Genomic DNA, 21,862 nt, shown 5'->3' with positions numbered 1-21,862 from the left:
TCTCGGTTTGTCCGCTGAGCACAGGAGTCCATCTTTAAACTACTAGTACGAACTGAATCAAGCTTCACTCTCAAATGAGCTTTAATGCACAATAGCTGAAAGGAAACACAAAGAACCGTGACTCATTTCAGCCCAATGCAAACTGATTTTAGACGTTGCAGTTATCACTTTTCTCCCTAGATGACTGATAAATGTAACTGAGCATTGACAAGAGAGCAAGTTATCTCGTTATCGATCGATTCTGTTCTCGCTGATGAGCCTCTCTATGGGTATTTCCGAAGAAATCGAAGACGCGAAGATCACCGCGGAAAAAACTCCAGATCGGAGCGAAGATCGATATCTGAAAATTGACCAAAATTTGCGTGATCATATTGAACACTCAGATATAAAACAGTCAAAATACTACGGAAAATATCTGTTATTTCTGAATTTTGGCATTTGACCACATTTCACTGCGATTTTGACAACGGTGTCAACAGTGGTTTACAGTCGCCGCCACGAAACCACATGATGCCGTTTATACAAGGCTGAAAACGACAAAAAATAGTCCACTGATAATGTAATCATTAATGACATTAATGACGTCAATGAGAACCCACTTACCAATGGATTCTATTCCATTCGTATCACGTTGGTCGTGTCGCTGGTCTTTAACCTCGCGGTCCGCAGAATACAATTTATTCATGGTAGATTTCGACTTAGAGTCAAGTATTCTCTATATGCATTCCATCAACTCAAAAGATACCGAAACGCCGTCTGTGAAGCCGTGGTGGTGTCGAACGACGTTATGTGGAGCAGTGGAGCAGGGAAGCTTGCAATTTCAATCCGAAAACCGAAGACTAAAAAAAGCGAAGATTTGCCAAAAAAATCGCGAAGCAAACGGAGACCATGGGTACCCATGGAGAGGCTCGTTGATAGTGTGAGAGATGGTTCACGTGATTTCTTTGACAAGAAAAAGAACTACTTTCGGTCCTTTCAAGGTATTCCCTCGGGGAATACCTTGCCTTTTAAGGCAAACTGTACGACCGCTGTCATGCCAACTCTTACACATGGTGACGTAGGAGCGTACATGTAGCCAAACATTTTAAAATGTAAGTCTCAGGGAAAAAAAGTGTTATGTGACCTATATAAAAATGCAAGCTGTGATGTTTTGCTTTCTAATCATCTTCTCAAGCCAGTTCAATTCCATTTCAATCAAATCAACTTAAAAGCAAAAACAAAAAATATCCTTATGAGATATGACTCGATCGAAAACCGTTATTGACAAATGGAGAAATGAACAACCGGGTAGTGCAAAATCACGTCGAGAAATTGGCCACGTGGCTATCAAGAAATAGACATGGATTTGTTTTGTTCCCTTTTTGATAACGATATCGATAAAATTTCTACATCTACTTTGCCCAGGTTGACAAAATTAAGAATGATTACGTTCGCAATGTCTTAAAAATTTAACTTCAAAGGTTGTTAGACTAAAAAGCTATCCCGCTGGGCGAAGGGGTAGGGGATAATGTTCCGGTAGGGAATGATTTCCCGGTAGGGGATAATAGGGAGTTTTATATGAGAACGATCCTTCGCAGTAAAGCACTATTTGAGCAATAGTGAAAATCAGACCTGAAAAAAATTTCAGGCCTGTACGGGATTCGAACCACTGACCTCTGCGATACTAGTGCAGCGCTCTACCAATTGAGCTAACAAGCCAACTGGGAGCAGGCCATCAAATTAATTCGACATAAACCCGTAGATGATAAATCAAACAACAACAAACATATGAAACATATGTGTGAACTGCGGTTATGAGACGTATATGAGAACGATCCTTCGCAGTAAAGCACTATTTGAGCAATAGTGAAAATCAGACCTGAAAAAAATTTCAGGCCTGTACGGGATTCGAACCACTGACCTCTGCGATACTAGTGCAGCGCTCTACCATTTGAGCTAACAAGCCAACTGGGAGCAGGCCATCAAATTAATTCGACATAAACCCGTAGATGATAAATCAAACAACAACAAACATATGAAACATATGTGTGAACTGCGGTTATGAGACGTATATGAGAACGATCCTTCGCAGTAAAGCACTATTTGAGCAATAGTGAAAATCAGACCTGAAAAAAATTTTGGTTTATGTCGAATTAATTTGATGGCCTGCTCCCAGTTGGCTTGTTAGCTCAATTGGTAGAGCGCTGCACTAGTATCGCAGAGGTCAGTGGTTCGAATCCCGTACAGGCCTGAAATTTTTTTCAGGTCTGATTTTCACTATTGCTCAAATAGTGCTTTACTGCGAAGGATCGTTCTCATATACGTCTCATAACCGCAGTTCACACATATGTTTCATATGTTTGTTGTTGTTTGATTTATCATCTACGGGTTTATGTCGAATTAATTTGATGGCCTGCTCCCAGTTGGCTTGTTAGCTCAATTGGTAGAGCGCTGCACTAGTATCGCAGAGGTCAGTGGTTCGAATCCCGTACAGGCCTGAAATTTTTTTTTTTTTTTTCAGGTCTGATTTTCACTATTGCTCAAATAGTGCTTTACTGCGAAGGATCGTTCTCATATACGTCTCATAACCGCAGTTCACACATATGTTTCATATGTTTGTTGTTTTTTTTATTAATCATCTACGGGTTTATGTCGAATTAATTTGATGGCCTGCTCCCAGTTGGCTTGTTAGCTCAATTGGTAGAGCGCTGCACTAGTATCGCAGAGGTCAGTGGTTCGAATCCCGTACAGGCCTGAAATTTTTTTCAGGTCTGATTTTCACTATTGCTCAAATAGTGCTTTACTGCGAAGGATCGTTCTCATATACGTCTCATAACCGCAGTTCACACATATGTTTCATATGTTTGTTGTTAATAGGGAGTTTTAGCAACGATGACGGCGACAGCAACGAAAACGTCGTGTCGAAATCTAACTTTTCGTTTTTGTAACTCTTTCGAGGTCATTCCGATGTGTTTCACTTGGAAAATGCTGGCAAACTACTCAGGGACTATATCACTACGAACGGCGTTAAAGCAAGGAGAAAGAAAGGAAAATGAACCGTCATGCGCTCACGTTCTCGAGGAAATCTAAAGTTTGGTTATTTCGCGTTGTTGTTTTGCCGAGAACGGCAAGGAAATGTACTAAAATGTTAAACGCACGTGCAGGGCGATTGTTTCTGCTCATTAAGCCTATTGTTTTCTGCCGTTCTCGTTGCCGTCGCCGTCGTCGTTGCTAAAGTTCCCCAATGTCTCTGGTTGGGGATAACGTCCCGGTAGGGGATAATGTCCCAGTAGGGGATAATTTCCCGGTAGGGGATAATGTAAAGTGAGGGTGGAACTCCCTTATTATAGCTCTCCGAACGTAAATTCCGCGCCAGATAGAAAGGTGTTTTTAGAGTTTTTGATGTGGGATAAAGTGAACATCCTGATTTCACATAGGGCGTCGTTTGTGCTGTACGTTCTTGTTGATAGTTTAGTTTTATTCTTACAATAAAAAGTACCTAGATTGGATGATAACTCAAATCCAATAACTCAAATTAGATTAAGACCATTAATTACAATGAATATATGTTCACATATTTTGAATTGTGGTATTAGATATGTATGATGCACGATCCTCGCAGTAGAGAGCGCTATTTATGCTATTTATTCTACTGCGAGGATCGTGCATCATACGTATCTAATACCGCAGTTCAAAATATATGAACTTCATATATTCATTGTATCTGATTGCATAAATAGCGCTCTCTACTGCGAGGATCGTGCACCTTACGTAAGACCATTAAGTTATATGATGTATTCCTTTGCTCTTATTGGCTGTAATTTGGCAAGCTGTGATTTGATGGTCCAGATTATGCACTATGAGGGCCTGTTAGAAACTAAAAAAAAAAGAAACGGCCGATATCATTGTCCAAATTGGGCTTCTATGAGGCCTAGGAAATCTGAAAAAAAAAAAAACCTTCAAAATCACATTGGATGCTAACACCGATATACGGAAAATGAGAAAACAGTCAGAAAACGATCAAAGTGGGAAACTGAAAAAATGTAACCAATTTCACAAAATCCACTTCTCCTGGTTCGACTGATTTTTCCCGTCTTTACAGTAGACGCCTAACATGGGAGAAGCATTATCCGTTTGTACGGATGATGCATCCTTCAGTATGAAAACGGCCGATGTAAAGCACCAAGTTCGACCAAGGAAGTAATTGTATCAAAACGGCGACAAGTTGTCCTAAGATTTCATCTACTATTTCTGTTATCGTTGCATAAGAGTCATATAGGCGAACAAGTAAGGTTCAAGTCTCAAAGTAGTTCCTTAGACTGAATGGTGCCAGGCCAATCAAAGGTTAACGAGCCTTTTAAGGTCGTGAGTTATTACGTACAGTGAGTTATTACGTACAGAAACACGCATTATGCGCTATAATTAGGGTTAGTTGTCCAGTTTAACTTTTGAAAAGTTAAGTGAGAGGCACTCTGCTATTACTCTCGATATACTGGTTACTGGGAAACTTGCAAACATCTGTGTCCAATGCAAATGTGCCATGAGTCAGAAAGTTTTCTTCAGTTTCTAAATTCAGTTTGTACCTTTCAATTTGTACCGTTTGGTCGAGCGGTTATTATGGAATTAGAAAGTCGAAGGACCATAAACTAAAGCGATGTACTCGAATGCGTAGTTTTCAGTTTGTGGAAATTGTTTTTCTTTTTTAGATTTGATTCTCATCAAACAGACATGACGCCTCACATGTATTGAAAATATTGTGTCTCGTCAAATCAAGTACACTCTCCAAATTTAGTTCCGTACTAAGTTACATTGTTATTGGGTAACATCACCACATTGATATTACAATACCTACTACAATATTGTCAAATAAAATGTCAAGATTCATACACTAGTGAATTAGATGTTCCATTGCGCTTCATTTTGAGCTTAATAATTTCGGATTATCCTACGTGAAGTTTGCGTTTGATCAGTAAGGTTGAATAAGTTACAAGCTGATTCATTTGCAATGAGCAGAATTTACGTATATTGACTCTAATCAACTACAAACTTACAGTTTATATCGTACATGTTAGTCTGTCGTACCAAACTGATATCAGATGTTTGCATAAGATATTATTGTGATGTATCTCGACAGTTATTTCAATCAATAGTTAATGCATGAACCATGGGCTAACAAAATTCTCGTCTTGTCTGAGAAGATGATCTCATCGCATAAGTCAAGCTGTAAAGAATCTCAAAGGCACATTTTGCGTATTTATCGATTTCCTCCGAGATATTATGCTGGTGGTCAGCCTGTAGAAGTATTGTTTTAGCACACTATGGCAATATAAAAGAATAATAGTGTTCGTTTTTCGCGTGCATGAAAAAAAGAAAATAAATCTTAGCTTCCTTGAAAATTTAAAACTCGGACTATTTAAAAACCAGATCTTTTCCCACGTTCATCAAACAGTGATGGATAACATCTTCTTTATTTGACAACTGAGCTCAAGGTATTTACATTACATACGATTTCGAAATTGGTTATCCTAGCTGTTTGCTGGAAACTGTCGCATACAAATTAGTTTAAAACCTAGCTTATCGGCAATTTATGTTTCTTTGTGGTAGAGAATCCTATCGCGAAATCCGAAAGTGAAGTTCAATTTTTTTATGTGGGAATCAGGAAATCGTGCCCAATAAATAACATCTAATCTCAAAATGTACCATCTTTGCGAAAATTCTGCTTATTGAAAACAAGTTGAAGTTAAATAAATAGTAGTGTCGTGAGGTCTTTTTCCGTCCCAGAAGCAGCTACTTGATAACTTGAAAGTGTTTACATTCTGTGGATATTGAGCTTTGAACTGAGATTTTTGTGTCGTAAATTAAAATTTTCCATAGAGGGATGGCTTATTTCAAAAAAAATAAAAAGCAATGCTTTTTTTTTTTTGCTTTGAAATCTTTTCATCGCGCGAGGTTTCCTGCGCCAAATTCTTTTTTATCAATGGTTCAAGTGGTCCCTCCATTTCTTGAAGAAGAATGAAAGGAAATAGGCGAGATGATATTAATTCATGGAGAGAGATATAACGGATTGTTTCCTAAATTGTTCATAAAAAGTGAAATACGAAATTTTCATTGAAACGTCTGGAAGCATACAATGAAAGTCAATTCCAAGTTTCCATGTTACCTGGGATTAAGATGTTTTCCGTGGTGTTACTAGCGTCGTGGATTCAGTTGATTGTTTTTCTACCACTGCCTTGGGTTTCGATCGCCTAATAAGGGCCTTTAGAATGTTTAACAAAGTTTGACGATATTTTTCATTGAAAGTGAAATAAATACACGGATTCACTGAAGCATTTAAATATAAAATGAAATAAACGGCAAAAACGAAGCCTTCCATACCACAAGGCAATTTCCAGTCCCAAACAAAGTACAGTAGGATAGCGAAAACGTTGATTGGGATAATGCAAACCATAAAAGCGATAAGAATTGCCAGTATGTTCCTCACCACTTTTGTGTCTTCTTTAAGCCTCTGAGACGTAACGAAATTAGAAAGACTTTTACATCTTTTTATCCCTCTTTTAAGATTCAGGATTATTACGGAGTACAGCGACGTAAGTACGCATGTTGGGATAGCGATCAGGAGCACCAATAAAATGGCATAATAGATCTCCTGAGCGTCCTTCTGATCAAACTTGGGAGCCCAGCTCAACTTACACTGGGATTTATCATGGATTGTTATTACACGAAAAGTATAGAAATAAACAGCGTGTAGACCCATAGAAACAAGCCAAATTAACGGTATGATAACTTTGCAGAGTTTCGCTGGCTTTATCAGTGGTTTCCGCCAAGGGAACACAATTCCTCTGTACCTGTCGATAGCTATGACGACGAGACTTAAAATTGACACTGCTGTTGAAATATCTTGAAAGAAAGACACAGTTTTACAGAGAAAAGAGCCAAAATTTCCCTGAATCAACCAAATACTAGGACCGCGTAATATTTCCGTGATTTGTCGAGGGATGGCTAAAACTGTTATTAATATATCTGAGACCGCCATATTAGCGATGAGATAATTGGTGATGGTTTGCATCCGCTTATTTTTCTTGATTATTACGATGAGTAAAGAATTCCCAAAGACAGAGAGAAACAGGATGATACAGTAGGAGAATATTTTCAATCCTTTTGTTATCGAACCATCGCTTTGATACGACTGACAGCTGAGGCCATCCGATGTTTCAGTGGTAATGGAGTCATTTATGGCCCAAAATGAATTAGTTTTCACTGCTGGTGATTCTGTAGTCATTTCCATTTGGAAATTCACTGGAATTATGACTGATTATGCGTTGCTCCTTTGGCTCTAAATGCACTAGTTGTGGAACTTTCCAAAATGTAAATTATGATCCGCATGTAGAGTTCTTCGCTCGACACTTTTTCAGGCTTTCGATATATAGCGTGAGGTTGTAGGACGCCAGCTGTTTTGCCACCAGTAACTAAATCCGTTGAACTGAACTTGCTTTTCGAATTCTTTCAGAGCAAAACAAATTTCATCTGCTCTACTGGCAATCAATGAGGAAAAGATAATCTTGAACCTGCATCGTCAATACAACGGACTCTGCTGCCCACAAGGAAAACCACCCATATTGTTCAGGAAATAATAATCCATTCCTAATACTTTTCCGAACAGATCGGCTTAGCATTCGCGTTGATTCCCTGGCTCAAAGAATAATTCCCGAATTCAGTGTTCGATTTTTACTTGTGCTTCTATTGCTATCGTCTCATGCAATTTACTCAAAAAAACATAAACTCGTCGGTGTTGGGGGATTTCGGGGAGCATAATTTTATTCACAAATTATATACTCATTTGATTATGATACTATTGAAATATTGGGCTGCATAATTTTCAAGGGTGACTCATTACGACTGAGGTGCCAGCTTGTTACTGAGCTTCGTCGTTGATTGGGTACAATTTGGAGAACACAGACTTTGAAGCATCGTTTCTTGTGCGTCTTGTCGGGCTGCTTTTCTGCCGATTTCAGGTACGTTCTGATCCAGTGTAGCTGTTTTTCACTCTTCGGCATGACTGGATCGCAATGACGCGTATGCGAATACGCAAATACGTAAATTGTGTGGTATTGCTTGCTAATCCTTATCCGTTCGGAACTTTCTTTCCGATTTGATTTGAAAGAGACCGATTACAATGGAAAAATCCGAGGTGGTTTCAAGCTCTCTTTTTTCATGAAATTTTGGTCAAATTATAGAATTAATCTGTAATGCTGTTATTGAAAGCGTCAATCAAGATTACATTGTATTCGAGCATATATTGTTTCAAAGCAGACAATGAGCTAAAAAGCCCCACTTTCTCTAAATTGAGGTCGTTATTCACTATGATATTTAGACCTCACATTGTTTTAAACCAATTGGGTTGTCAAAACTACCCTGTCGTATTGCTCTTTTAACTGATCCAGGGTCAAATAGGCTCGTTTAAGATTTCTAGTTTGGCAGTTTTCTAGTGAGAGGAAGCATGGTGTTCTTTAGACCATCATTCACTTTACCTTCACACACACACTGCTAATGTTTCTCCTTGGATAATCAGCGAGGCGCATATTAAGCGAAGTGATAAGGGCCTCCTTATTCGAGGAAATTAGCACTTCATGAAATGAGGTCAAATTGTAAAATTTTAAAGTTGTCAGCAGGACCAAATTACCGCTTTGTTAATTAATTTCCGAAGGTTTTATTTAATTTTTATTTTTAGCAATCTTTCAACTGTGCAATATCTCATCAGATAGCAACGGTTTGATGGACGCTGTTATGAATATTTGGACAGTTTGACAAATATTTATATTAGGCGGTTCGAGCAATTCAATGATGACTGTAAAGAAGATCTCTTTCGTTATGAAGTAACGTCCCAATTTTCCCGATCAGCTTCTTTTTTCTTTCATTCTCTAAGGAATTGTCTATTTTTTCTGAAAAGTTTTATGCTACTTGCGTTCTAAAACAACCATTCTTTTATGATGCAATGTTTCCTGAATGTTAATTTCGTCTATTATTATTACCTGAGAGCTAGCCCAGTTAATTTCCAGCGAAGTGTTTCTTTTTAATTAATTCTAGTTTTTGTAGGCGAGAACCAGAGAACGAGAGGCGATCAAAGAGGGACAAGATTGTATTTGTTGCTTTGCTGTTTTGTTGTTTTTATGGTCGAATCTGCACTAAGTGGCACCGTATTGAGCAGTCACCCTCTCTTAAGCGGTAATATCTGTTGAGCGGTCGCTGTCACCCATTACCGAGTCCTAACTGAGTCTACTTTTTTTTCCTTTTTGTTCTGTACCGGGACCATTAAAAAAAAATAAATAAATGAAATAAAAACCTTAGCTGAATGTTCTAACGACCCAATTGTAAGAGGAAGAGAAACTAAACAAATAGTACGTTCAGTTAGCGTTTTAACAATTGGTAAAAGTTATGATATTTTAACCACAAAATCAACTTTCTTTTAAAGTTTCTGTACGGCCAACAGGGTTTTTATTGTTTTGGTATCTCTTTAACCTGTAAAAAAAGTATTCTAAAAAAGAAAATTGATTTTGACGCCTCTTCACTCTAAAATCGAGCTTTAAAGTTCCCACTTCGGCTACGCCCAATGAAGTTGACCGCGTAAGGGAAGATTGGTGATGAGTGGAGTCACTCCAGGAGCGTCTCGAGCGTCGTGTTGTTACTTTGCTTGACAAACGCAGTACTTTTACGACACATCTATCGGGCATATTTATGTCGCCGAAAACTCTTTACGTTACCGAAAAAAACAGTGAAATGAACCACTGGGGGGATTTGGTGCGCGTTCCTGACTTGACGTCATGACCCATCCTGAAACCCAATCTCTTTTTTGCCTCGACTCACGGTCACCTTCAATAGGCGTGGCCAAGTTTAAAGCTCGATTTCAGGGCGTAGACTTGTCTGAATCCAATTTTTTGTTTAAGAATACTTTTTTACATGTTAAATACATACCAAAACTATAAAAACCCTGTTGGCCGTATAGACACTTTAAGTCAGAGCTAACGACACCGCAAAATAACAAAATGATAGCATCCGAAGAAAGCTGAATATGAATGATTATGTTAATGTTCCTTCTTTACCTTTGCTAAACAAGGAAAAGCTCTGCATTACCATGTAAAAGGTTCCAATCTTTGCATCTGAAAAAAAAAAAAAAAAGATAACAAAGAAATGAAAAGGCGAGAGAGGGTTAAAATATATATATAAATAGAATAAATGTTTGAAAAGAAAATTTGCCCTGAGCGGGATTTCAACCCACGTCCCTCCTGTTACTAGTCAGGTGTGATCTCCCGGGAAACTTAATTTTCAAGGTGACAGGGTAGGGGAAGCCTAGAACCCCATATGAAAACCCAACTAGGTGATGGAATAATTGATGTTGTTGCCATCACCTGGCGCATCCTATCTTCCCACCTGCCACCTGCCCTACAACAGCTCAAGCAAACGATGCAACCTATGCCTTAAAGAGAAATTCCTAATCATCTGCCAACCAGACCTATCAACACTCAACAAGCGTAACGAACTCGTCTCTTCCTGCCGACACAGAATCAAAGCACTCCTACGCAACAGCTGACTTGACACTTTTCACACTGCATAAACCATGTTAATTAGCAATTAGTGTAATATTTAAGCGATGGTATCGCATTATTCTGCCATTAAAATCCCCTGATGAGTGGGCAACCGCGAAACAGGTCTGTAGGGATGCATATGTAGTTGTTTTTTTCCGACTACCACACATTATACCTGCTCTATTTGTATCGAGCACTGTTTCACGGACACCGAGTTTAATCCCTCTCTCTCTCTCTCTCTCTCTCTCTCTCTCTCTCTCTCTCTCTCTCTCTCTCTCTCTCTCTCTCTCTCTATAGATATAGATATCTTCTTTTGCTTTGATTTGTTTCACATGTAATCTCGGCCCATCTGTGCCAAAATGATCGGCATAAAAGGAAGCCGGAGGCTTAATTTTTTCTTGTATTAAAAGATTTTCTTCAAGAACATATCGTTCTCAAGTTGGAGATTAATGAAAAATGAATACATAAAAAATAATTAAATAAATAATGATGAAAGAATCAAGGAAGATAAAAGGATTAAAAACGGAAAAAAATCCCCACAAGTTGGATCTGATTGAGATGAGGAAGTCAGGGGTCCCAGAATACTTTGCAACAGCGGCGAGAGATCTTTATCGTTAGGTTGATGGTCTTAATCTTCAGATCTACATGAATTTGAATTATGGGCCAATACAACTACTTTAGTCGTTTATGATTGTGACAACTTCTATTTATTTTCTATGGTATTTACATGTCATTCTCTTCTCCAGTTTCATCTGCTGAGGAAAATGCATGGAGACCTGATGAAAATGTACACGGTGACAATTTGGTTTTATTTTATTTATCTTTTCTCTTTGATGCTGCGCTCAGAACACTGATCATGTTGCTATCTGTATGATCGAGGTATGTTTTAATGGTCTTTATGATATGGCTCGTAGCCCTCAGGCAATATAAGGCGAATCCTGTGTTTTGATTGGCTACCAGACAGGGGAAGATGGGCCCATCTTGTCCGCTTGGTATTGCTCGCTTTGTTCCCGCGCAAGAACGAAAGCGTGGAGCGGACTTACAAGGTTCGTTACTTTGGGCAATGTCAGCAACGAAGTCGCGAAAAGCGGCAGAAGACGGTCAAAACAAAGAGAAATTTACCCGACACTAATGGTTCATTGTGCTACAAACATGGTTAGCTTTCTTTCCCGGCTCTCGATATGAACAAGTCATTCTTGATTGAGTATTCTCGACTGAGGTTATTCGGTCAGGATGACAACACTATAACATCGATCGGACCTCGTCTCGCTCCAGAAAAACGCTAAGAATGAAGTCGGCCAATATCCAGCCATCTTGACCTCACGCTTGGTCAATGTCGCATATATGATAGAACTTGTGAGAAATTTTTGAATACATCTAAATTATTTTTCGGGCAAAACCACCGTCAAATATATCGTATTCCCGATACTTGATTTTTTCGATGTGTTCGAATCGAGATCACTGGGTTAGCTGTATTGGAGGTCTTTAACGGTAACGATGGCTCTCTTCTCAGTAATATCTTGTCAAGAAATTCAGTAACAAAAACTTTACGAAGAAGGATGCGAAACTTTAATGGAAGCTCTGTCTTTCTCTCGCCCGATTTTTTTCCGCTTAGATCTCCAGGGATGGAAAGCATGAAGACAACTTTAATTTCCATGCTGTTGCTTCCCGTTACAAAGATTGACAGCAGGTGGCTTACACCATTAGTTATTGAAAAAAGTTCATTGTTTGTAATTTACTTCTCGGCCTCTCGAAGTTCTGTCATTTAAACCGTCAACTCCTACGACAAGAGTCTTATCTTTTAAGAGTATTTGTTATTGCTCAGGTTGCCGAGCGTTCCGAAGTCACGTCGTTGCTTTGATCAAGTTCCTCTGCATCTGAGGCCAACTGAAATTGAGTCTGACGTTCGTCAACATTCACTCCGTCTTCGATGTGAATTCACTTATAAAATTTAAAAATAAAAGAGAAATAAATGATTATTGATTTTTGTAATGGTTTTGTAGGAATCTATCGTATGTCGCATTAAAATTTCGATGTAGTCGCGAGAGTTACCTAAAGATGTGAGTAAAATGTAAATGGACCACAAACATCAGCATAACTAAACATTTTCTGCGGTTCTGCAAGAAATGATAGAACTGAAACCTCCGACCTAATCGACTGCTCTTGCAGACTGTTGCGAGCTGACCTTCTACTATTTTTCACCCGCGGCTGATTTATGCGGTTTTCTTTTATAATTATGATTTGTTTACCTTTCAAGCTTCTGACTTTGACTGCGTATGTGCTTTCTAAACACAGGTGGACAAGTTTAAAGATAGCACAAGTGGGAATACTGATGCGTTTTTGAGACAATTTCCTCTTTAACCATTATATCAAGGTTAGCACCATTTTTTGTCCAATTAAGATTACGAGAATTAATTCTCCCAGAGAGGAGATTAGGCTAAGTTGTCATATCAAGGAAATTCGACTTTGTAAAGCTCTTCAGTTTTATTTCTCTGGTAACCAGTCAAGAGCTATGCCAAAGTTATAGCTCCAGTTTTACTTCTGTTGGACTGTTGGGGGTAAACTAGCCTGAATACCACGCAGAAACGGGAGGCACCAGGAGTCTGATCAGGAACTTTATTTCACTCGCTGAGTCTCTGTTTCTCTCTAATTCAGCCCTAAGTACATCCTCTCAGACATCCTATAGGTAGGCGTCTTTGGGCTCACGGGACAACTGCCCTTGGCATAGTAAAATATTTTTAGAACGCTTACCCCAGACATTTGAAACCTAACAAATCTTCGAAACCTAAGCCGTTGAGGACTCTAAGCGAGGTCAAGGACAAACCCAAATACAACTAACGATGGCGATCATCGTAGGAGAATTCAGCCTTAGACAACGGTTAAAGACCCATCACTCAGAAGGTAAAAATAAATTTGTGGTCTTGTAACACATAACAAAGACTCACAAGACTCGCTTGGGCCCGGTTCAAACGTCGAACTTTACATGTGCCGAACCTAATACCAATTTGGGTCGACCCAAATAATTAAGTTCGGCAGTTGATTGAGATGTCGAACCTAATGCAGTCGAACCTAAATGCCGAACAACAAAGTAAACCATTACGGTCAGCGGTTACTGATATGGACCCAAGAGGATTCAACTTGGCGGAGTTTGCGGAAAATCGCGCGAGAAACAACTCGGAAGAATTTCTCATCGCTAATGCCATCCTTGAAGGAAGAAGAAGGCGCCTTAACATGCAAATGGCGTTATACCACCTAGTTGCTCGGAGGAGGAGAGTTTTGAATGCTTGTTTTCTTGTTGTGTTGTTTATTTCATCACAACGAAACAACATCACTCCTGTGTCTCGCTCCTGTCGTCGGTTGAGGAGAAACACTGGATGGTGGAAGAATGCTTGGAATAACTATTTGGAGGCAAGATTCAAGAAAACATTTCGGATTTCTCGGTCAACGTTCAGATAAACAATCGTCATCCAACAATAAAATTTACGGCTGAAATTTCCGATAAGGAAACAACAGTCCTGGACACCTACATCTACAAAGGCGAAAGATTCGAAAAAGACGCAATCCTTGATGTGCGTATTCATTTTAAACAAACTGATACATTTCAGTATACACATTATTGTTCCTTTCACCCACAAGGAGTTAAAAAAGGCTTCATAAAAGGGGAGGCCCTTAGACTTCTCAGAACAAACTCCCCTCAAAGAATATTCGAGGAGAAAATTGCTAATTTCAAAGCGCATTTGCTAAAGAGAGGATACCCAGAGGACCTCATTAACACAACCCTCTCAGAGGTGAATTTCAAAAACAGGAAACTAGCTCTTCAACAGAAACAGAAGACGAACCAACGAATCTTGCCTTTTGTTACACAATACCAAACATCAGTGCCAAACCTAAAGCAAATTCTCTCGAGACACTGGCATTCAATAGAAACACAACCACTACTGAGCGAAATATACAAAAGTTCGCCCCTCGTATCTTACAAAAGAGGACGGTCGCTCAAAGACATACTCGTGAGGACCACACTTTGAATAGGCTATTCTAAACACGCGCTGGGGAGTCGTGTAGGCCTGTCAACCCCATTTCACATCGAATGTAATCTTATGCGCATGGCAACTACCTAAAAGCTAGTGGGATTGTGGGAAAAAAATACAAATTTAATATATTTAAAATGATGCATTAAGATCGGCACATGTGAAGATCGACGTATGAATCAAAGTCGATCTTTTGCCGTTCTATTCGACAAGCTCAGTCGAATAGAACGGCAGAGTCGACCCTAATACAAAAAGCGTCGATCTTAATTGACTCAAACGTCGAAGTTTACATGTGCCGAACCTAATTATTAGGTTCAGCACATGTAAAGTTCGACGTTTGAACCGGGCCTTAGTGATTTTAAGATGATCTAACAGGCCTAAACATATCCCAAATCCCAAGCACTTTGTCAAAATATTCCTTATCTTTGTAGTTCTGATTTTAGTAGTTCATAACACTCCGAAGAAACTATTAAGTAAGGCGGAACGTGAGAAGGGCAAGGATTACCTTCTGTCACCCGCGCCCTCTAAAGATCGTCTTCTTAACTAGTCGACCAGGCTGTTACATTAGATCACCTCAAATCCTCTTGCAAAGCGTGCTCTGCTCATCTCTCCCCCACAAAGGCTTGTAGTAAGAAAAAATGGTTTAAAGAAGAATAATAGAGTGTTAATTCCATAAAACCCGGTTTATGCAGCGTTGCAAGACTCCAAAACGACTTTCACTTTGAATCAATTAGGCGAATATTAGTTACATTCTTTCATATTTCCATTAAGAATTTTAGATCTTTCCTTAAAACCATAGATTCGGACAGAGGTCTGTTTTGAACATTTCAGGGTTTTGGGTAATTAAACTAAACATGGTTTATGCAGTGTGTGTGTGTGTGTGTGTGTGTATGTGTGTGTTTTGCCTGAAGGACTCGTGGGAGCCGAAAGTTATGACACAACAAGTGATTTCCTTTCCAAACATTCACAGGTGATTTACACACATTAATTACTTAAACGGTCTTTTTAAGCAATTTTGCATATCACCCATATGAAAAGTCTGTCAGGTTAGACAAGACCATATATAAATATTTAATTGTTATTCATGCATGTTTTGCTTAGTGAGTTAAGCAAATAATTACGAAACGTTTTTAAAATCCTGTTTTAGTCAAAATCTGCTCAGAACTTTCAAAACATTCCATGTTTTCTCTTGTACAGACTTTTAACTGACATCAGTTTTTCTATCCGTATTTCCTTTACATCACCCATAATTTTAAAAGGCATGCAAAATTCAAAAGGGGCTAAAGATATCGTAATTTATTTTTTCTCTTTACTCTAAATGTAAATTGAAATACAGTACTGATCATATCCTGTTAGCCTGTCAGAAAGCTTTGAGAGAGCCGAAAGTTTTGACGTAATTAACTTACCCACAAACGGCACGAACAGGTGATGACCTTCACCTACTATTTCTAATATGGTCATAATATGCAAAGTTTTACTGACATATTGCCCTTTTGAAATGATTTCTTGAACACCGTCAACTTGGACAGGAAAGCTCTTAATTTTTTTTTTTTATTTTTTTTTTAGTGTATCATTTAGTGCAATCCTTAATCAAGCAGAGAAGCGGTGCTTCTCATTTTGCACTTACTCGTTCTGAAAATAAAAGAAAACATTTTGTTTTTCTCTCATTAAAGAATATTTGATTCACTTCGACAGAAATCCCATCTTCGTCCTCGATCGTGTTGTAAGTGTATCTTGAGTCCCTTACCTGTTAGCCGAATTTGAATGAGGGCAAAAAAAAAAAAAAAAACGCATCTTCCCTTCCAGTTCAGTTTGCTCTAGAAAGGTTTTCAATTTTCTTCAGAGAACACTGAAAAAACTGAAAATTTCGACGTATGATCAGCATCACTTATTAATGGTAACGGCGCCGCTTACAAAACCAATAACTAATTGAGAAATATGTTTTTCGTCCGGTAACGAGCGTGGGACAAACAAACCGTTAACTGAAAAACTTAGCTCAGGAAGTCGCTCATTTTTCGGGCATGTTGTTTAGAGTTTTGGTCAATCAAGCGAATAGATCTTTCTTCTCTCAAACAAACAAACGAATGAACAACAGCAATGAAACGTACTGAAACGCATGACCTATTTTTATCCTCGCTTTCGGTTGTAAGCTGTATGCCACTTCCTCTTAGATAACAAAGATAGATAATAATTAACTCCGAGTCCCCATTTCCCGTTTCGTTTCACTCTTGTAGAAGATTTTATTTTGAGTATTTTATTTTACCAACACAAAGGAAACAGATATCCTTTCCTTTCAAATGGGAATTGAAAGCTTCGAACAAATTAAACCAACTTCCCTTTTAATTGTAAAATGCTAATCGACACCATCAGTTATTAAAAGAGTCGTTATGTTACATATTTATTTATCAGCTTTATGAACTTCATAATTAATTTAAACCGTCAATTCGAACAAAAGCATGGTTTGTCCTTGGAGAAAACTGTTTATTGCTGAACTTCCCAAGGTGATGTCGAATTTTCAAAGAGTATCTCTGTGCCTTAGGTCTCGAGAAATTCGGCGCGTTTTTTGACAGCATTTAACCGTGTTCGGCGTGAATTCACTTATGGAGAGACAAAATGAATTATTTTCAGGAGTTTTGGAGTTATTTTTCCTCGGTCACATGGAAGTTTCAACCAAGTTCCGTGGCGTTTTCTTCTTTCTTTTGCCTTGTTTGCCTCTAGAGGGATGAGAGTCTTGGCGGAAGATTTTCAAAACACCCTCTCGATATTTGTCATTGAAAATATAATAAATGAAAGGATTCACTAATGAATGCAAATAAAATATGGAAGGGGCTACAAAGAAATAAATCTCCTTACCACAAGGTACTTTGAAATCCCAGACGAAATGAAACATGACAACAATTACATTGAATGGGGTAATAGAAACAGTAAAGGCAATAAGTATGGCGATAATGTTCCTCACAACTTTTTTGTCTTCTTGGAGCCTTCGTGCTGCCATGCTATTTGAAGATTCCAGACATGTACTTCCATTTCTTCTGAGATTGAATATGATAACAGAGTACAGTGATATAAGGATACAAACCGGAATGGCTATGGTACAGATGAGGAGTATCATGACATATATTTTTTGACTCTTCTTGAAATCAAGTCTGGGACCCCACCTCGGAACGCAATATGTTTTGTCATTAATTGTGTTTGTGCGAAAGATGTAGAAGTAAGGTGCGTGAAGACTCATAGAAAAGAGCCATATCAACGGTATAATGACTTTTTGGAGTTTAGCCGGCTTTATGAGTGGTTTTCGCAGTGGGAACACTATTCCTCTGTATCTGTCGATGGCTATAACGACGAGACTTAAAGTTGACACCGCCGTTGAAATATCTTGAAAGAAAGAGAGACTTTTGCAGAGAAACGAACCGAAGGTTCCGTCAACAAACCATCCTCGCAACCCAAACTGTACGTCTATTATTTTTCTCGGTACTGCAAGAACTGTTATTAATAGATCAGAAATCGCCATATTGGTGATCAGATAATTGGTTACTGTTTGCATCCGCTTGTTTCTCTTGATGATAAAGATGAGCAGACTGTTCCCAAGAACTGAAAGAAGCAGGACGACGCAGTAAAATGATATCCTGACTTCTTTCGGAATCATGGTCTCACTTGCGCGGTTACCACAGTCAGATACGTACGATGGTGGTGTGTCTCCTGTGCTGCTTGGTTTAGTTTCGAATGAACCGCTCGTTGCTCCTGGCGGTGCGCTCGTGATATCCATGAGTCTTCTCTTGAATGTCGTGGTTTTCAAGCGTTGTTTATTAATTTAGTATCAGTGTTGGTTCTGAATATTCAAATTAAGTACTGACTCATGAATCACGAGTCCTTGTCAGAATGTGGTCGTGTTCCGGTTTCATTTTCTATGAGTTCTCCTTTTTTTTATGATAGTTCTTTGATCATTTGTAGAAGTCGCTATGACGCCGTCTTGACAGTTGAAAGCCTTGAACACGGAAAAGATGGAGAGTCGAATTTAGGCGACTTTCGCAGTGTCGCCTTTTCGACTAGGCGGACTGCTGTGGTTAAAAGGCACTTTTGAATAGGCGATCCCAAGAAGATCGCTTTGCTAATGGTTTAGAAGCTAAAAATAAGGTGGAAAGTTTATATTACGATTGGAAGAGGATAATTAAAGTACAGACGAACACAAACGCACACACGCACGTACACTTTGATGATGAATTTACATTTTGCGAGGTAGATGTCCTATGGTTGGTTAATTACACGAAGTTAAACCTAAACCACGATTTTACTTAATCACTTGGCCTCCGAATTTCTCTATAAAAGGTTTGTTTTGTTCAGTAAATTTCCTCCCACTGATTTAGCTTTCAGCCCTTTTGACGCTGTTCACAAAAATGAATGTTCAAATAAATCATGGGTTTAGCTGGATTGAGGATTGTTTAAATTATGACTCAATTTTGTGGAACAACTGGAAAACTATGATTAAATAAGCAGACCCTTGTTTTGTTTTGTTTTTTGTTTTTCTCATTTCTTATTTTTTCGGTTTCTTGTTTCATCATTGTCTAAAGGGTGATTTTTCCCAATTACGGCGGTTGCTGAAAATTTGATGTGACTGCATTTCCATTTCCACTGTTTTTATTTGTAATTTATTTTCCGGTTTGTTAATTAATTAATCAAGAAAAGCGAGAAAATGTAGAAGGAAAACACATTTTACACGGTCTCAGCAGCAACAACAAAATTAAAAGTTATTGAAGCGAGACAGGACCACCTACAGTTTGGTACGGCTGCGGATTTTTTATTTTTTTTTTTTTTTATTTTTTTTTTTTTTATCGTTTTCTGTCTTTCTTTTTTCCGATGCTTATCTCAATTGCAAGTGTTTCTTCATTTGCAGCTGGCGGAGATCCACGCATTTATTCGTCAAAAACGCGGATCGAGTCACAATGACTGACCCCGCCAAAATTCCGCCTGAGAATTTGATATTTAACGAATTTAGAACAGAAAAGAATTAACAAAACAAAAAGAAAGTCTTCATTGCCCTCCGACGGAAACGAGATGTCAGATGCCTTTTTAAGATTGCATTGGTAATGTTATTGGGCTCGTAATTTAATTGAGGAGATGCCGTCTCAAAATTTATCGGGGAAAGGATTGCTGAAATAGGTATGATGTTTTCTGTCTGCCATGTTTAATGTTTATTATTTATTTTGTCAGCTTTAACATGATTTGCTGTCTCCCAAACACTTTTAAAACGTTTTTAGATGGAAGAAATATTGAACTACTCAATATTCAGTGTTTATTTTTGTCAACTGTGGGAGCTTCCAACTTGAAACTGTCGATGTCATTCTTCAAAAATCATCAATTGCCTCTCGCCACATATCATTTGGCCTTACTTGAGCGTAAAGAGTGTTTTGAAGTCTTTCAGACGTGACTTGCGGGCTCTAAGCGACATTAAAATTGATTTCGATAGTTCCGAGCATTTAAAATAGCAATTAAGATAAGACAGTGTGAGATGGAGAATGTCTGACTGGTGTTTTAAGTTTGACTTAAGTCAGACTTATTGTAATTATCTTCTGCTGATCCAATTTCAATCCTATTTTCATCCCTTTGCCACTGTGGTCCTCAGGAGGTTCAAGGTCAATGGTAGGTGGTCAGTGTTTACTTTCCCAGTGTGATAAACACTTTCCTAATATTCTTTAACTAATATCTGCATGAGTTCAACTTAACACATTGTGACGCTTTTAATTTTTTTTGTTTTCATTTTCAAGAAAAAAGTGTCTGTGAAAGTGACTTGATGACTTCATTACGTCATAGTAGAATTGCACCGGTGGATTTTTTTCCATGAAAATCGAATCTTAAACGGGTAACGATAGAACCGAAGTGTTTGTTAAGTAAGACGAAGAATGTGATGAATATATGACGACGGTTTCAAAATCGAGGCATGTGGTATTCTGTATACTGGACTGGACTGGACTGGACTGGACTGGACTGGACTGGACTAGTAAAACGTGGACTAGTAAAGCGCAGACTAGTAAAACACGGACTAGTAAAACGCGGACAAGTAAAACGTGGACTAGTAAAACGCGGACTAGTAAAACGCGGACTAGTAAAACGAGGACTAGTAAAACGGGGACTAGTAAAACGTGGACTAGTAAAACGCGGACTAGTAAAACAAGATATTTAGTTCTTGAGGAAGGAAAACTTTCTTAAAAATTGACTTTTTTTTTTTAAAGCATCGGAACTGTCGCTGCTTTGAAAAGGACAGTCTTCGCACTTTCAAAATCATAATGGAAACGATCCGAATGTGAAAAAGTTTGTAATTGGATGTAAAAGAAAGTTTGTTATTTGAACAAGAACGATAGAAATAGTTTTTATTCATTTAGTTATATTACACCTCAAATATTGAAGCCACTACGAATATCGAGAAAACGCTGGCAGTTGCAAAAACTCGTAATTCATTTTATTTTGTTTCCTAAAGGAATCTTTTGATAAACCATTTTCAAAAATTATATCTGAAAATTCCATCGCGCGTTGCTTTTTCGAAAAATCTATAAGTTCAAAATATACCCGAGATGGCTGTTGTCCCCACTCCCCCCCCCCCTAAAACAATGACAAATTATGCAACTTCGGCAACTTCCTACGCCCAAACGCGATGCAATCTCACTTTATAAATTCTGTGTACTATCAGATAGTCCTATGATTTAAAATAGAAAACAAACGACGTGTCATCTAATTACAGTTTGGAAGTAAGCAGGAACGAAGAGTAAGTCTTGTTCAAGTTAAAGGCCTTCAGCGGATATTAAAATTTTTGACTTGTACAGGAAGTTAGAAAACATGAAATGGTTCCGCAAAATCCGCAGCTCAAAATGTTTTGTAGTTGAAGTCCTATTTGAAGTCCTATCTACCTACGTGGTTTTTGTTGTTGGCGTATTTCCTGTACACCAAAGAAGAATTGATATTTTTGGGTACAAATGGGATAAAATGGGATAAAATGGGATAAAAGGTCAAAACGTGTCCATTTCCCGTCTTGCTGTATCCCAGAAGAGAAGGGGAAGTTCAGTAGTTATAATTTCGTATATGTGCACGATCCTCGCAGTAAAGCACTATTCGAGCATTAGTGAGAATCAGACCTGAAAAAATTCAGGCCTGTACGGGATTCGAACCCCTGACCTCTGCGATACTAGTGCAGCGCTCTACCAATTGAGCTAACAAGCCAACTGGGAACAAGCCAACTGGGAGAAGGCCATCAAATTAACTCGACATAAACCAGTAAGATGATGA

The 21,862-nt window shown here is 38.5% G+C and overlaps 2 protein-coding genes across 2 annotated transcripts; both read right to left on the bottom strand.

Moving 5' to 3' along the window:
- Positions 1-5,428: 5,428 nt before the first annotated feature.
- On the bottom strand, positions 5,429-7,787 carry LOC111327356 (QRFP-like peptide receptor). Its single transcript, XM_022931513.2, has one exon. It carries the CDS (start codon positions 7,262-7,264, stop codon positions 6,146-6,148), a length of 1,119 nt encoding a protein of 372 aa, XP_022787248.1. The 5' UTR covers positions 7,265-7,787; the 3' UTR covers positions 5,429-6,145.
- A 9,026-nt stretch (positions 7,788-16,813) lies between these two features.
- LOC111327354 (QRFP-like peptide receptor) lies at positions 16,814-20,060 on the bottom strand. The gene has a single exon (XM_022931511.2). The coding sequence runs from the start codon at positions 18,351-18,353 to the stop codon at positions 17,241-17,243; it is 1,113 nt and encodes a 370-aa protein (XP_022787246.1). The 5' UTR covers positions 18,354-20,060; the 3' UTR covers positions 16,814-17,240.
- Positions 20,061-21,862: the final 1,802 nt, after the last annotated feature.

This window comes from Stylophora pistillata, chromosome 9 (assembly GCF_964205215.1).
Source record: "Stylophora pistillata chromosome 9, jaStyPist1.2, whole genome shotgun sequence".
NCBI classification, from domain to species: domain Eukaryota; kingdom Metazoa; phylum Cnidaria; class Anthozoa; order Scleractinia; family Pocilloporidae; genus Stylophora; species Stylophora pistillata.
The sequence above is the reverse complement of the archived record's forward strand: the minus strand, read 5'-3'. Positions and strand labels throughout refer to the sequence as shown.

Excerpts from the sequence above, each read along its gene's own strand:
- LOC111327356 (XM_022931513.2), bottom strand. The coding sequence starts at position 7,264 with ATGGAAATGACTACAGAATCACCAGCAGTGAAAACTAATTCATTTTGG.
- LOC111327354 (XM_022931511.2), bottom strand. The coding sequence starts at position 18,353 with ATGGATATCACGAGCGCACCGCCAGGAGCAACGAGCGGTTCATTCGAA.